The following is an 18,520-nucleotide window of genomic DNA, read 5'->3' as shown; positions in this document are numbered from 1 at the left end:
CTGCTGCTCCTAATATACTCAGGATGAGTTAAATACCATTTCATTCTACTGTGTGTATGTGATAATTTGGGAATAGTTAATTTGTTGTTTGATTATTTTCTTACTCATTAAAGCCATCCAGTCCCGTGTAGCGTCAGCTTTTCAGCATTCACGCGCAATTTCTTCAGTCTTTTTAATTTACATGTTGTACATATTGATTAGAGATTAATAATCTAACTCTCTGTTTAGGTGCTTGAAAATAACACTTATATGTGACTTAGAGCAGTGGTTCTCAAACTGTTTTCCATATTGTACCCCCTTTGAATTACTATTTTAAGCCAAGTACCTCCTGACCAGCGCAAAATTAAAACACCAGTCTCCATAAAGAGGTAAAATATACAGCTCCAGCAGTGATAGTTTTACTAAACAACTGCCTTTTTTAAACAAAAACATTTAAATTCTACATTTCAGATGTTTAGAATCCATCACTTAACCCTCCTGTTGTCCTTGGGTCAAATGTGACCCGTTTTCAAAGTTTCTATATCAGAAATCTGGGTTTCTTTCAATCAAATTTCCGAAAAATAACAGAATGAAGTTAGCTAGAAGCCTAGATGTAACACAGAATTGGGTGATAATTTATACTTTATGCTTTACAAACAGGCAAACCAGAGGAGGAAAGCATGTGAGTACGTAGGAAAGTGCGTTGAAAGTGTCAAAGAAAGCCTCCAAAGCATTAAAACCATCCAAAAAAGGGTCCCAGAAGGCGGAAATGCCCAAAAAACTCTTTCTGATACTGGGCTAAAATCACGAGTATTTTTCCTTATTGATGAATCTGATGGTATATATTATGATTAGGTCATCAACCACAGCCAAAATACTATACTATAGTAAGTAGAACATCTGAGCTGATCCTGTAAATTCTCGTAAATGTACTGCTTAAATCTCTAAATATTACCCCCGGCCTCCGGCTCTGTATTATATTTATTACCCTTTAATGACCCTAATATGTTGTCGCAGTTTAAAATGTTGTTTAGAGATTAATAATATCATTTAAGGACGGTTTGAATTGTTGAAACATGCTGATCGTCATTTACAAGGTTGATGTGTCTACAGAGCATCTGTTCATTGTGTGTGTGTGTGTGTGTGTGTGTGTGTGTGTGTGTGTGTGTGTGTGTGTGTGTGTGTGTCAGCACTTTGTCCTTCTGTAGCCTCATTAGAGACAAGCAGCAAGGAAGGCTGGGTAATCAATACTGCAGAGCCCCTCGGAGACTTCTGTCTTCTTTTGTCCTTTATCCGTGTGTGTGTTTACAACCCGTTACCGTGGAAACACCTGTGATCCCCTCCCATCCAAACATCAATATAACCATGAACAACAAACAATAAACAAGCGAGGATCAGCCCAAAGTTCAGATTCATGTCAGATTTACAGGCAAACCTTTCAAGAATAAAGTTAACAATGATAATCACCAAACCCACCAGACTCCATGTAAATAATCAGGACTTTTAGCGTGTATAGAGCCAGCATATCTCCACCAGACTCCATGTAAATAATCAGGACTTTTAGCGTGTATAGAGCCAGCATATCTCCACCAGACTCCATGTAAATAATCAGGACTTTTAGCGTGTATAGAGCCAGCATATCTCCACCAGACTCCATGTAAATAATCAGGACTTTTAGCGTGTATAGAGCCAGCATATCTCCACCAGACTCCATGTAAATAATCAGGACTTTTAGCGTGTATAGAGCCAGCATATCTCCACCAGACTCCATGTAAATAATCAGGACTTTTAGCGTGTATAGAGCCAGCATATCTCCACATGTAAATGGGTGAATTAAGGGTTTATTTCAACCAAACCAGAGTGGTGATTGTTGCAAGAGTGGAAAGATGAACGAAGATGGCTTTTGATAGTTTTATTTAGTTTGTGTCCACTTTGAATGAAGTGTGTTTTACGATGGTAAAAGTCCTGATTATTTATATTGTATTTTTGTTGGTTTTTTTTGGTTTTTGAAAAGTTCTTCCTTAGTGGTTTTTTTACTAAAGTGTAACCAGAACTGTCTGAAGAATGCTGGAAACCCACGAGACATGCGGAGGTTCCAGGTAACAAACACACACACACACACAGACACACACACACACACACACATACACACACACACACACACACACACACACACACACACACACACACACATGCACGCACACAAAAAGATGAATTCATTTCCCAAAGGGCAGGTCGTGGCTTTGGAGGACCTGCCCATGATGCATTGCAGTGGGGCGGCCCGAGGCTTATTGCTTTGCAGATATAATATGAGATGTCAACTGGAACTGTCTGTCTCTCTTTCTTTGTGTTTAGCTTACCCTCCATCATTAAAAATCTTTAAGAAATACAGAGAAAATTTCTCTGCTAAACTCAGGTGTACCAGCCTCTGAAAGTACTGTCACCTCACGGTGCTCTCTACCGGCTCACAGCGGGCTGATTTATGGTTATACGTAGTCTCTACGCTGTAGCCTTTGTCAGTGTCCTACGCCGTTGTGAGGATTTATATTTGTGCGCCTGTGTGTGTGTGCATGGGAGTGTGTGGTAGAGCCAGTGAGAGCGTGATGGGATTAGCTTCTGAGTGAGTACCGACTCTGGCAGTGGAGCCAGAGAAACAAAGTGTCTCCCCTCACGGTGGGAAAAGCTTAGCCTATCCTTAATTTTGTGTTGTTCACGGTGAAGGAGAACCTAGAAATAAGGAGTTAATGTGTTGCTACCAAGCCACGGCCAAGTGGACCAATCACAGTTGTTGCGGTCTGCGTCACTGAAGTTGCATTTCTAGAGAGATGCACGTCAGGCTACGGCGTAGGGTCCGTTTCTAGCCATGTACCTACGTACGTACTCACCAACGTACCTATGCATTGCCTATACGCATTACCTGTCATGTTCCTATGCACGCGTCCTATGCACGCATTACCTATACGCGTTACCTACGCGCTATTTCATACGCATACCACAGCATGTACCTATGCGATGCGATAATACAGTACCTATGCACCTACATATGCACGTACACATACGCGTACCTATGCACGCATTCCTACGCGCGTTCCCTATGCGCATACTATGCACGCGTTACCCTACGCGTACCTATGCACGCATTACTACGCCGCGTACCTACGCGCATTACCTATACGCGTACCCTCGCATGTACCTATACGCATGCCATACGCGTTACCTATGCAGTACCTATGCATTACCATGTACCTATGTATGTACCTAGGCATGTACCTATGCGTATGCATACCTATGCGTGGCCCTCGCCGCATACGAATGCATGCACCTACGCGTATCCTATCACGCGTTCCTATGCATGTACCTATGCATGTACCTATGCATGTACCTATGCGTACCTACGCGTATTACCTATGCGTATTACCTATGCGTACGCATGTACCTATGCATGTACCTACGCATGTACCTATGCATGTACCTATGCACGTACCTATGCATGTACCTATGCATGTACCTATGCACGTACCTATGCATGTACCTATGCATGTACCTATGCACGTACCTATGCATGTACCTATGCAGTACCTATGCATGTACCTATGCATGTACCTATGCATGTACCTACGCACGTACCTATGCATGTACCTTCGCACGTACCTACGCATGTACTTACCTATGCGTATTATACCGCGTAATGCCTCATGCGTACCTCGCCGCGATGCCACGCACCTACGCCGCGTTGCACCCTACGCGCATTACCCAACGCACCGTACCTATGCACGCATTCTATGCATACCTATGCATGTACCTATGCATGTACCTATGCACGTACCTATGCACGTACCTATGCATGTACCTATGCATGTACCTATGCACGTACCTATGCACGTACCTATGCATGTACCTATGCAAGTACCTACGCATGTACCTACGCACGTACCTATGCATGTACCTATGCACGTACCTATGCAAGTACCTATGCACGTACCTATGCATGTACCTATGCATGTACCTATGCATGTACCTCACGCGCGATCCACGCGTAATCCTATGCATGTACCTACGCACATATCGCGTATTACCTACGCACGCATACAATGCATGTACCTATGCATGTACCTATGTATATACCACGCGTTACCACGATGCGTCCCCGCGTATTACCTATGCACGCTATACACGTACCTATGCATATACCTACGCACGTACCTATGCATGTACCTACGCATGTACCTATGCACGTACCTATACACGTACCTATGCATGTACCTACGCATGTACCTATGCACGTACCTATACACGTACCTATGCACGTACCTATACACGTACCTATGCACGTACCTACGCACTTAGTCACGCTCGTACCTATGTCCCTACGGACGTACCTACCCACCTACCCAACCTACATCGTAGATTCAATGCAGAACCATGAATAAAGCTGGAACTTAACTCTAACGGCTGCAAGACCTGACATGTGACTGGTTGTCATGTGACCAGAATTTCGTAGAATATCGTACGAATTGTTGAGTTTTGTACAAATCCGTGGGAATGTGTTGGGGGGGGGGGGTGGTTTATCCTCCTCTCTCTTCTCTTTGTCTCAGAGTTTCCCTCTGTCTGCTGTCACACACACACACATACACACACACACACACACACACACAGACACACAAACACAGACACACACACACACACAGACAGACACACACACACACATACACACACATACACTCCTCTATGAGGAGTGTCCAGGACTATGAGTTGAGTCCAGTTAAAAAGACAGACAAACAGGCAGGCAGTCAGACAGACATATTGCAATTTCAATAAAAATGCGATTAATTGTGCAGCGCTACAATATCTGTATATTAACAGTTGTATGACTGTACATTTTAACAGACATTGTATTTCTGTGTTTATTTACATTTCATAGCATTATGTCTGTGCTCCGACAGCTTCTGGTGGATTTAAAGCAGTTTAAACTGTTAAATAGTTATGGCTTTGTTGGATATATCTCATTTTAGCTAACCAAGTGAGCTGACCACAACACCATTATATTAAATTATTAACCACATCGCATCATCTAAAATCATGGAGATCTAAACATCATCTAAAGTTTTTTAATCACGGGAAACAGTCCGGGTAATGAGCAGCCAGAACTGTTCCGTTTTCTTTTACAGATTTATTTCTTACTCCTGCTTTCTTCTTCTCTTGTACCCAAAGATCAGGAGCCCTGTTTTGTCTCTCTGTCGGTCTTAAATAAATAAAGTTTTCTGTCTCTGTTTGCAGGTGGTGGTGTCTACGACGGTGAACGTAGACGGCCACGTTCTCGCCGTCTCCGACAACATGTTCGTACACAACAACTCCAAACATGGCCGCCGAGCCCGCAGACTGGACCCGTCTGAAGGTATGCAGGTTTAAAATCTCCATCCATCCATCCATTTATCCATTCATTCATCCATCTCTTCATCCATTCATTCATCCATCCATCCATCCATCCATTCATCCATTCATTCATTCATTCATTCATTAACCTTTATTCAGCGGCCCTCATTTACAATGACATAGAGTTACAGAGACAAAGACAACACACACACACAGACACACACACACACACACAGACACACAGACACACACACACACACTCACACACACATACAGACACACACACACACACACACATAAACACACACATACAGACACACACACACACACACACACAAACAAACACACACACACACAGAGACACACACACACACAACGACACACACATGTACACACACAGACACACACACACACACACAGACACACAGACACACACACACTCACACACACATACAGACACACACACACATAAACACACACATACAGACACACACACACACAGACACACAGATACACACACACAGACACACACACACAGACACACTCACACACACAGACACACACACACACAGACACACACACACACACACACACACACACACACAGACACACTCACAGACACACACAGATACACAAACACATGCAAACACAGAAACACATGCAGACTGTAGCAGAGTAGAAGTAGAAAGTGGCATGAAAAGAAAAGACTCAAGTAAAGTACAAGTACCTCAACATTTGGACTGAAGTACAGTACTGGAGTACATGTACTTCGTTACATTCCCCAGCTGGTAACACGGAGCAGAGACGCCGATGTGGCGCAGTTAGTTGTGTGAAGGAGTTTGAGGTGATGGACGGGTCAAACCAACAGGACTCATGAGATGGTGCCCCGTGTGAAGCCAACAGTCACCGTTGACGTCTTACGTAACTGACATCCTTAACTAACGATCTCCTCCTGTGAACCTTACATTACATAACAGTACATCATCAGTTTAACCCTAACCACCATGTTTTAGTTTTCTTGCTTAAACGCAGCAGGATAATGCACACATTCTGCTGCATAACTTTAAAGATTTCAAGGAATTTTCTAACTGCAAGTTACTGTAAACAGACACTGTGATGTTCAGTTTAAAACTGGAAGCTCCTCCTTCCATTCCCTCAGAAGTCGACCATGTCAGGAAGGTTTCTGATTGGTCAGAGTCCAGCAGAAGCAGTTCTCAGTCTGAAGTTGATCTTTTTATAAAACCTGGATCCTAAAACATCTGAACCAGAGAAAGCTGAGCAAGAAGCCGAAGAGTAACGAGGAGGAAGAGGAGCATAATTCGCTCTTTGAAGAGAAGTCACCCCAGTGGGTTGTGGGTAGTTAGACCAGACGCCTCCCCGTCCCCAGAGAGGACAGTGTGTGTGTGTGTGTGCGTGTCTGTGTGTGTGCGTGTCAACCTCTTTAATTGCCCTCCTAATTAAAGACGGTAACCATGGAGACCCCCTCCCAATCAGAGCGCAGCAGAGTCCCGTGGGTTTGAGCCTTCTCTCTCTTCATTGTGCCTCCTCCAGAGTTAGAGTCTCCCGTTAAGTACATCTCCTGGAACCGGTTACAGACGTTTAAGTGTTCACGATGAGAGACAAAGAGACAGTCTCTGCCTGCCTCCAAACACTGATCATCACACACAGAGACACACACACACACACACACACACACTGATCATCACACACAGAGAGACACACACACACACACACTGATCATCACACACAGAGAGACACACACACACACACACACACACTGATCATCACACACAGAGAGACACACACACACACACACACACTGATCATCACACACAGAGACACACACACACACACTGATCATCACACACAGAGAGACACACACACACACACACACACTGATCATCACACACAGAGAGAGACACACACACACACACACACACTGATCATCACACACACAGAGACACACACACACACACACACTGATCATCACACACAGAGAGAGACACACACACACACACACAGACTGAACATCACACACAGAGACACACACACACACACACACACACACACACTGAACATCACACACACAGAGAGACACACACACACACTGACCAACACACACACACACACACACACACACACTGATCATCACACACAGAGAGAGACACACACACACACACACACACACACACACACACACACACACTGATCATCACACACAGAGAGAGACACACACAGACACACACACATACACACACACACACACACACACACACACAACAACTGATCATCACACAGAGAAAACACACACACACACACACACAGAGACACACACACACACACTGATCATCATACACAGAGAGAGACACACACACACACACTGATCATCACAGGTCTGGAGTCACATGTTAGTCGGGACTCTGATACATTCACACATTTTTAGTCATAATTAAAAAGACAAAACCAAAGATTCAAAGTGAAAAATGTAACGGCTGAACAACTCTCCATTCTTGATCCTCAGATCATAATAATAATAATATATATATATATATATATATATATATATATATATATATATATATATATATATATATATATGTTTACTGTATTTAACCTTTATTTACAGTATCCAGCTAAGTCAATTGAGAACAAATTCTCATTTGCAAAGATAAGACCTGTCACATTCACACAGTTCCACATTCATACCTGATAGCTGCACGGTACAACCCCAGTCTGATCTGCTGGCCACTGAGCATATATATATATATATATATATATATATATATATATATATATATATATATATATATATATATATATATATATATATATACAGTACTTTACAAATATATACATTTTATATCTCAATCATCAGTAATGAGTTAGCAGAATTGGACAAGCAGTTCCAAGGGCCTGCATGCATACAATGCAGTACTGTCAATACAGTAAATAGTCTTAAAGATGGTACATGTGACCATAGCAACAGTGTCTGATAAACAGTAGTACATTACAGTAAAGGTAGTACATGGGACCATAGCAACAGTGTCTGATAAACAGTAGTACATTACAGTAAAAGTAGTACATGGGACCATAGCAACAGTGTCTGATAAACAGTAGTATATTACAGTAAAGGTAGTACATGGGAGCATAGAAACAGTGTCTGATAAACAGTAGTACATTACAGTAAAGAATGATGATGAAATATTATATCCATAGATACTGTATTCTGATTGGTTCATGCTCCACGCTAGTTGGTGACAATGAATCTCGTTATGTTGAAACTTTCATGATCTAAACATGGAATATTGTTTGTCTGTTTCCATACAACTAGTCATTAAGAGTAATGCAACAGCTACTTATCATTTAGAGTAGTTGTATGGATTGATAGTTAGATGATTGTATTGAAATGAACAGACAATCATCTGAAATGTAATGTGTGAATTGCCTTTTGAAGTAAGGCAAGGCAAGGCAAGGCAAGGCAATTTTATTGGTATAGCACAATTCAGCAGCAATGCGATTCAAAGTGCTTTACACAAGACATATAGACAGTTAAAAATATCATAAAAATTGGGAACAGATGAGGAAACAGTTATAAAAAATTAATGAATAAAAAATAAAATTTAAATACAAAAATGAATTAAAAAAAGGCAGTGTTAAAAAGAAAGGTCTTCAGCCTTGATTTAAAAGAGCTGAGATTAGGTGCCGACCTACAGTTTAGCGGTAGTTTGTTCCAGATGTAGGGACCATAGAAGCTGAACGCAGCTTCCCCCTTTTTTGTTCCGACTCTGGGTATGGCAAGCAGACCCGTCCCGGATGATCTCATGGATCTCAGCGGCTCATAGTGTAGTAGCAGATTCGAAAGGTAAATTGGTCCTAAACCGTTTAGTGACTTATAAACTAACATGAGTATTTTGAAATCTATTCTTTGATGCACAGGAAGCCAGTGTAAGGACTTCAGAACTGGAGTGATGTGATCTATTTTTTTGGTGTTGGTAAGGACTCGTGCAGCAGCGTTCTGAATCAGCTGCAGCTGTTTAATAGACTTTTTAGGAATACCTGTAAAGACACCGTTGCAGTAGTCAAGTCTACTGAAAATAAAAGCATGGATAAGTTTTTCCAAATCCTGTTGGCACATAAGTCCTTTTACCCTTGCTATATTTTTAAGATGATAATAGGCAGATTTTGTTACTGACCTAATATGGCTGTTAAAATTCAGGTCAGAGTCCATAATTATGCCAAGATTTCTTGTTTTGTCTGTTTTAACATTGTTGATTGAAGATGAGCATTGACTTTTAATCGTTCACTTTTTGGTCCAAAAATGATCACCTCCGTTTTATCTTCATTTAATTTTAGGAAATTCTGGCACATCCATTCGTTGATTTGTTCAATGCACCTGGCCAGGTGTTGTATTGGACTGTAGTCTCCAGGTGACAAGGTTATATAAATCTGTGTGTCGTCCGCATAGCTGTGATAGTTTATGTTGTTGTTTTCCATGATTTTAGCTAGGGGCAGCATGTATATATTAAACAGTAGAGGCCCCAGGATGGAGCCTTGGGGAACTCCACATGTCAAACTAGTACGCTCAGATGCATAGTTACCTATTGACACATAGTAATTTCTATTCTAAATAGGATTCAAACGACTTTAGTACTGTTCCAGAAAGGCCTACCCAGTTATCCAGTCTGTTTAATAATATGTCGTGGTCAACGGTGTCAAATGCAGCGCTGAGATCTAGTAAAACTAAGACTGTAGTTCTGCCACTATCTGTGCTTAAGTGGATATCATTGAAAATTTTCAGAAGAGCTGTCTCAGTGCTATGGCCGAAAACCCGACTGTAAGGGATCCAAAATATTCTTTTGGGACAATAAAAGGTTTATTTGTTGAAAAAACGCTTTTTCAATAATTTTACTTAAAAATGGGAGGTTTGATATAGGCCTGTAGTTGTCCATTAGTGATGTATCTAGGTTATTCTTTTTTAAGAGTGGCTTGATTACTGCAGTTTTTAATGCCTGTGGGAAGATACCTGATTAAAGAGACATGTTTACAATCTGTAAAAGATCTGAGACCAAACAATTCGAAACATTTTTGAAAAAGCCAGTTGGTAAAATATCAAGGCAACAGGAGGAGGTTTTCAGATTTTGTATAATCTCCGCCAGTTGACCTTGGTGTATCGTTTGAAATTGTGTCATATGAGGACTTGTTTTGCTTAAACACTGAGACAGCACATATCCTGTAGCTGATATGGATGCACTGACTGTAAGTCTAATTTTCTGAATTTTTTCACTAAAGAAGATGGCAAAGTTATTGCACGCTTCGGTGGACAAAAGGTCAGATGCTACTGGTACTGGAGGGTTTGATAAACCTATCAACAGTAGCAAATAGAGCACGTGAATTATTAGAGTTTCTTGCAATAATTTCAGAGAAGAACGTCCGCCTTGCATTTCACAGTACCACATTAAAAATACAAAGTCTGTCTTTATAGATTTCATAATGGATGTGTAGGTTTGTTTTTCGCCACCTGCGTTCAGCTTTTCGACACTCTCTTTTTTCTGATCTTACAGGTGCGACATTTCTCCATGGTGATTTTTTCTTGCTAGAGATGGTTTTGACCTTAACGGGAGCAATGGTGTCAATAATAGTTGATATTCTACAATTGAAATTATCTACAAGTTCGGTTGCTGAGGCTCCAGAGGGGGCGGAGGTTATGGACGAGAAAAGCTGAATGAATTTTTCACTGGTGCTTCCAGTGATGTATCGTTTTCTGATTACCTCTGTATGAACAATTTTTTTCACAGTTATAGTAGTAGTACTTTGATGTTAAGTTGTGTCATATTGAACAGGTGATCTTTGTTAAATGAACAAATTATCTCAGGTTTATGTGGATTGTATCCAAGCAATTGAGAAAACTGTTAGTTTTGAAAAATATGCATTGGTTATGAGTTTTGTGTCTAGAGTTATGAAAAATGACGTCAAGGTTCTGAAATTAGTGCCAAAGTGATCGTAAAAAACTGTAATGATTGAATGAATTCATGAAAAAGGACAAGTTCATGAACGGACAACACAGACAATGAACAAATTAACACGTTACACACTGGGGCTTTAATAAAGCACCTTTCATAGACTAAAGACACAAGAGAAAACTTGTTAAAAATGAGACCCAATAAACGCAATACACATCACTTTTCTGTACGGCTCAACAGATCCTCATGTACTGATTTTGGTTAGTCTACGGGGAAACATGCTGCAGGGGCTACGCCAACATTTTTGTAGTTTTGTAGTCAGGGGCGTCAGACTGGGGGGGGGAGGGGACTGATTACCCAGGGCCCTCATGTGAGGAGAGCCCAAAAAGATGCTAGAATGAATAGCTGTGGATGCAGGGAGGGGCCCGTAGAAAATGCCTTTCTACATGGCCCAGAATGTTGTGCTGTTTGTAGTGGGAGCTAGCTAGCCATTACATTTCTCACCAGGCCTGATGCAAAGTTTGGTGAGTTTTTGAGCATGTGCAGGTCCCCAAAAAAGGCAATTCATTGCGCTTAATAATAACAATTCCTTCAGTTTCAAGAGGGCTTCCCAAAGAAAAGTTAAAAGTGAAGAAAGACAAATAAGATGAAGACAGTTGGATATAAAACAGGATGTCAGCTCTACAGAAATATTCTTTTTCTCGGGAACTGTCGTGTTTTTCCTAAATGATGTACCGATTATTAGGCATTTTTGGGCTGAGCCCCAAAGGTTCATAATATTTACATCTGTCTCCGCCCCTAATGTTTACATATAGCCCCGCCCCTAATGTTTACATCTGGCTCCGCCCCCCAATATTTACATCTGGCTCCGCCCCTAATGTTTACATCTGGCTCTGCCCCCGAATGTTTACATCTGGCTCCGCCCCTAATGTTGACATCTGGCTCCGCCCCTAATGTTTACATATTGCCCCGCCCCTAATGTTTACATCTGGCTCCGCCCCCCAATGTTTACATCTGGCTCCGCCCCCAATGTTTACATCTAGCCCCGCCCCCTAATATTTACATCTGGCTCCGCCCCCTAATGTTTACATCTGGCTCCGCCACCTAATATTTACATCTGGCTCCGCCCCCTAATATTTACATCTAGCTCCGCCCCCTAATGTCAGACGATAAACAAACAGGGATTCCTGTCCTTCTGATCCTGAAACAGAACAGAACAGAATAGAGGTCAGGTGCTGTAATGTCTTTTTAAGTCTTCAGTGATGAGATTAGCCGCACAGCTACACACACACACACACACACACACACACTTTCTCTTCATTTCACTTTATAATTAATCTGCAGCCGCTCTTGAAAGAAGAGAAAGTAGTCATTACCGGTCGACTGAGAGAGAGTGAATGAACTAAGCTAAAGCGGATAAAAGCCATGACCCAATTAAATCACGTTCTGTGTGTGTGTGTGTGTGTGTGTGCGCGCATGTGTCTTTGTGTGTGTGTCTGTGTGTGTGTGTGTGTGTGTGTATGTGTGTGTGTCTGTGTCTGTGTGTGTCTGTGTGTGTGTGTGTGTGTGTGTGTCTGTGTGTGTGTGTGTGAGTGTGTGAGTGTGTGTGTGTGTGTCTGTGTGTGTGTGTGACCTTCAGTAGTCAGCTGGAATGTGTTTCCAACCATGGACCTGCTGCCATCTCACCTGATCTACAGCTTTAACCAGCTGAACCTAACGAGATGCTAACATTTCTATTTCCCTGTCTCCCTGTCTTTCTTTCTGTCTGTCTGCGTGCCTGTCTATCTGCCTGTCTGTCTGTGTGCCTATCCGTCTGTCTGCCTGTCTGTCTGCCAGCAGCCACTCCCTGTATTAAAGCCATCAGTCCCAGTGAGGGTTGGACGACAGGCGGGGCGACCGTCATCCTGATCGGAGACAACTTCTTTGACGGCCTGCAGGTCGTCTTCGGGACCATGCTTGTCTGGAGCGAGGTAACACCTTATCAACCAATCACAACAACACACACCTCAATCAACCAATCACAACAACACACACCTCAATCAACCAATCACAATGGTCTGGAGCAAGGTAACAACACAGAGAGGAGATGATCTAACTTATTCTTTATAAAACCTCCCAGTTAGAGAGGAAATGATCTAACATGTTCTTTATAAAACCTCCCAGTTAGAGAGGAAATGATCTAAACATATTCTTTATAAAACCTCCCAGTTTGAGAGGAAATGATCTAAACATATTCTTTATAAAACCTCCCAGTTAGAGAGGAAATTATCTAAACATATTCTTTATAAAACCTCCCAGTTAGAGAGGAAATTATCTAAACATATTCTTTATAAAACCTCCCAGTTAGAGAGGAAATTATCTAAACATATTCTTTATATAACCTCCCAGTTAGAGAGGACATGATCTAACATATTCTTTATAAAACCTCCCAGTTAGAGAGGAGATGATCTAACATATTATTTGGTCTGAATTGGGACACACATTGTTACCTCAGCACTGAGAACAACGTTGACAGAAAAACAAATTAACAAGTGGATTAAAAAAGAACTTCAGAGAGTGTGAAGCAGGATAACAGACCTTTGCCACAGTCAACTTTAATTAGATAAAACTCTGGCTGGTGAAAATGATGCACGCATAATTTTAGAAAACCACTAGCCACAGTGGCTAATGAGCAAGTTAATGTCACGCATACAAATTACATTTGTAGTCATATGTTACCAAGAAATGCATATACATATAAATATATCCACGATGCATGCGATGATTATGTCATGCAACTACTGAATTAGAGTCCCGGCACCTTTTTGGTCCAATTCAGGCACTGTTCCCCGAAAGAACCAAGCAGACCTGCCATGTAGGTGTTTGGTGTTTTAAGCCCCCAGCGTCGCCTTCCAGGCAGCGTTGCATTAGGATTAGGCAATGGTTAGGGTTAGGGCTGTGCCAAGAGAAATCTCAATCATTCCCAATCTTACAGAGACGGAGAGCGTAGGTATATGTAAGGAGATAACATAGACACAGGCTAATTACTGATCACTAACATGCTAGTTAACATCAGTAATTAAACTTAAACAGCTAATGGAAGTCCAAACTGTCTGAGAGCTTCTCCTTACAAGGTAATGGAGCCTTTTATACATTGTCGTGTTTCTTTAGAAATAAACAACGGACAAATAGAGTCTTTAAACACTTCAGATGTAAAGTTATTCGCTGTCAAAGTGACGTCAAAATGAATGGGAGTCAATGGGATCCATTGTTTATTTCTAAAGAAACAGGACAATGTATAAAAGGCTCCATTACCTTGTAGCTCACGTTATGGCTCCGTAGCAGACGCTTTTATAAAAATAGATTGGGTCATAACCACGAGACTTACTGTCGCACAGTAGAGGAATTACCGTATAGTACAGGAGAAGCTCACAGGTAGTTTGGACTTCCATTAACTGTTTAGGTTTAATTACTGATGTTAACTAGCATGTTAGTGATCAGTAATTAGCCTGTGCCTATGTTATCTCCTTACATATACTACTGGTCAAAATTTTTAGAACACCCCAATTTTTCTAGTTTTTTATTGAAATTTTAGCAGTTCAAGTCCAATGAATAGCTTGAAATGGTACAAAGGTAAGTGGTGAACTGCCTGAGGTTAAAAAAAAGTAAGGTTTCCCAAAACTGAAAAATAATGTACATTTCAGTATTTTACAAAAAGGCCTTTTTCAGGGAACAAGAAATGGGTTAACAACGTAAAGCTGTTATGCAGCAATGGAGGTTGATCAAGCTTTGAAAGTTGGTGCTACCAATTCCCACAGGTGTCCCAACTGGTCTGGATTACTTACAACCCCCTCTGTTTGTATAAAAGTATTGTTGGAACACACTGTGGTATCGTACCCTCGTGAGCATTATGTGAACAGTATTGTACTGCAGAAAGTAGTGTGTTGCTATTAAAATGGCGGGAAAAAAGCAATTAACAATGGAAGAGAGACAGACCATCATAACACTTAAGAATGTTGGTCTTTCCTACAGAGAAATTGCGAAGAAAGTCAAGGTGTCAGTGAGTACAGTATTCTTCACCATCAAAAGGCACTTAGAACCTGGGGAAACTCTGACAGGAAGAGGTCTGGCAGACCCAAAGCCACAACAGAATCAAAAGACAAGTTTCTGAGAGTCAACAGCTTGCGTGATAGGCGGCTCACAGGACAACAGCTTCAAGCTCAGCTTAATAGTGGTCGTAATAAGCAAGTCTCAGTTTCAACTGTAAAGAGAAGACTTGGAGCTGCCGGTTTGATAGGTCGAGCTGCAGCAAGAAAGCCATTGCTAAGACGTCAGAATAAGAAAAAGAGGCTTGCCTGGGCCAAGAAACATCGTCAATGGACTACTGAAGACTGGAAGAAGGTGTTATGGACTGATGAATCAAAATTTGAAATCTTCGGTTCATCACGCAGGATTTTTGTACACCGTCAAGTAGGCGAAAGGATGGTTCCTCAGTGTGTGACATCAACTGTCAAACATGGAGGAGGAAGCATGATGGTCTGGGGCTGTTTTGCTGGATCCAGGGTCGGTGATTTGTACAGAGTGAAAGGCACCCTGAACCAAAACGGCTACCACAGCATTTTACAGCGCCATGCAGTACCCTCTGGTATGCGCCTAGTTGGTCAGGGGTTCATCCTACAGCAAGATAATGACCCAAAACATAAGTCCAAGCTATGCCAGAACTACCTTAGCAAAAAAGAACAAGATGGTAAGCTTAAAAACATGGAGTGGCCAGCACAGTCACCAGACTTAAACCCCATTGAGCTGGTTTGGGATGAACTGGACAGAAAAGTGAAAGCAAAGCAACCTACAAGTGCCACACATTTATGGGAACTTCTGCAACAGAGTTGGGAAGAACTTTCTGAAGAATATTTGATTTCCATTGTAGAAAGAATGCCACGAGTGTGTTCAGCTGTTATATCTGCCAAAGGGGGCTACTTTGAGGAGTCAAACATTTAGAATACATTTTGGTTTATAAATTGATTCCATGATTTCTTCTTTAACTTATTGTTCATTTGTTCAATTCTTTCATTTCAGAGTACAATAAGACATTGAACTGCATGAATTTCAATTAAAACCTGAAAAAATTGGGGTGTTCTAAAACTTTTGACCGGTAGTGTGTATGTACAGTATATATATACTGTACATACACACTACCGGTCATACCGGTATATACAGCCACACCGTCCTCATCCTAAACTCTCCTCAGATGAGACTTCATCAAAGTCTCCCCACTCTTCTTCACCTATGTGTCAAAGGAAATGTACTACTCCTGAGTTCTTCTGTAACACCTCCTGTCTCTCTCTCTCCCCCTGTCTCTCCTGTCTCTCCAGCTGATCACCCCCCATGCTATCCGGGTGCAGACCCCTCCTCGTCACATCCCAGGGGTCGTCGAGGTCACGCTGTCCTACAAGTCCAAACAGTTCTGTAAAGGAGCTCCAGGACGCTTCGTCTACACAGGTACTGCTGCAGACAGACAGGCAGACAGGCAGACAGGCAGACAGACAGGCAGACAGGCAGACAGGCAGGCAGACAGACAGACAGACAGGCAGACAGGCAGACAGGCAGACTAACCCCCTGATGTAGCACAAGTAGACTTTTTATTTCACGGTTCCTGTTTTCTGACGTTTCCGAGCACACAAAGTTGAATCTGTCCCAACTTTACGCAGCTTAAAACGTTGACGCTCAAAACCTCTTCTGATTGGCTGAATCAAAAGCCAATATAGGAGTTTATTGGCCCGCACAAGACACTGAAAGTGTCCTACTTTCCTCCCTCCTTCCTGTGTCCTCCCTTCCCTCCTTCCCTCCTGTGTCCTCCCTTCCCTCCTTCCCTCCTTCCCTCCTGTGTCCTCCCTTCCCTCCTTCCCTCCTGTGTCCTCCCTTCCCTCCTTCCCTCCTGCGTCCTCCCTTCCTTTCCTTCTTCTGTTTCTTTATTTCTCGTCTTTCTGTCTGCAGCAGATCTTAAGAGGTGTTTCATTTCACACTGCTGTCGCAGTAATTACACACATTTAAATCCTATTAACCCTCAGACCCTGACCTCTCTCACACACACACACTCACTCACACACACACACACACACACACACACACACACACACACACACACACACACACACACACACACACACACACACACACACACTCCCACACACACACACACACACACACATACAGACACAGACACACACACACACACACACAACCACACACACCCTCACACACACACACACACAACACACATACAGACACAGACACACACACACACACACATACAGACACAGACACACACACACACACACACATACACACACACACACACACACACACACTCACACACACACACACACACACACACACACACACACACACACACACACACACACACACACACACACACACACACACACACTCACACACACTCACACACACACACACACACACACACACACACACACACACACACACACACACACACACACACACACACACACACACATACAGACACAGACACACACACACACACACACACACACATACAGACACAGACACACACACACACACACACACATACACACACACACACACACACACTCACACACACACACACACACACACACACACACACACACACACACACACACTGTGTCACTCAATCTCTGCAGCAGCGCTTCCACATGTATTTGCTTTAAGGCCTGACATTTTTCTAAAAATATTCTAACTTTTTTTTTTCTAAAATATTCGACTTTTATAAAAATATTATGTTGTTGTTCTTTTTAGTATTGAAAAAACAAATTATTGTTGAAAATGTTCAGATTTAGTTGTGAAAATATTGAAGGGATGGTTTGCGTCCCAGACTGATGGCAGCTTTAATGTTGAGTCTGGATCACAGAATCAGGATTTAAGGATTTAAGAGATTCCATAGAGCCGTACATGAAGTCAGAGATAAACCATAACTGGAGCTCAAAGGTGCACTATGAGTTCCTGCATGGTTCCACTAATATTAAAGGTGCACTATGAGTTCCTGCATGGTTTCCTGCACCTTTAATATTAGTGAAACCATGCAGGAACTCACAGTGCACCTTTAATATTAGTGGAACCATGCAGGAACTCACAGTGCACCTTTAATATTAGTGGAACCATGCAGGAACTCATAGTGCACCTTTAATATTAGTGGAACCATGCAGGAACTC

The 18,520-nt window shown here is 42.0% G+C and overlaps 1 protein-coding gene across 4 annotated transcripts in view; it reads left to right on the top strand.

The window, feature by feature from the left end:
* Nucleotides 1-2,015: 2,015 nt before the first annotated feature.
* Nucleotides 2,016-18,520, top strand: part of LOC120550956 (transcription factor COE3-like) — a 35,212-nt gene continuing 18,707 nt past the window's right edge. For 3 of the 4 annotated variants that reach the window (XM_039787968.1, XM_039787967.1, XM_039787965.1), the window contains exons 1-4: nucleotides 2,016-2,078; nucleotides 5,257-5,374; nucleotides 13,149-13,282; nucleotides 16,664-16,790. In XM_039787968.1, the coding sequence (XP_039643902.1) occupies nucleotides 2,064-2,078; nucleotides 5,257-5,374; nucleotides 13,149-13,282; nucleotides 16,664-16,790 (394 nt within the window). In that variant the 5' untranslated portion in view covers nucleotides 2,016-2,063. The remainder of the gene's footprint in view (nucleotides 2,079-5,256; nucleotides 5,375-13,148; nucleotides 13,283-16,663; nucleotides 16,791-18,520) is intronic. The other variant, XM_039787966.1, reaches the window with a different exon arrangement.

The sequence above is a fragment of the Perca fluviatilis genome, chromosome 21 (genome assembly GCF_010015445.1).
Source record: "Perca fluviatilis chromosome 21, GENO_Pfluv_1.0, whole genome shotgun sequence".
In the NCBI taxonomy this organism is placed as follows: Eukaryota; Metazoa; Chordata; class Actinopteri; order Perciformes; family Percidae; genus Perca; species Perca fluviatilis.
This window is presented reverse-complemented; position numbering and strand designations above follow the sequence as displayed.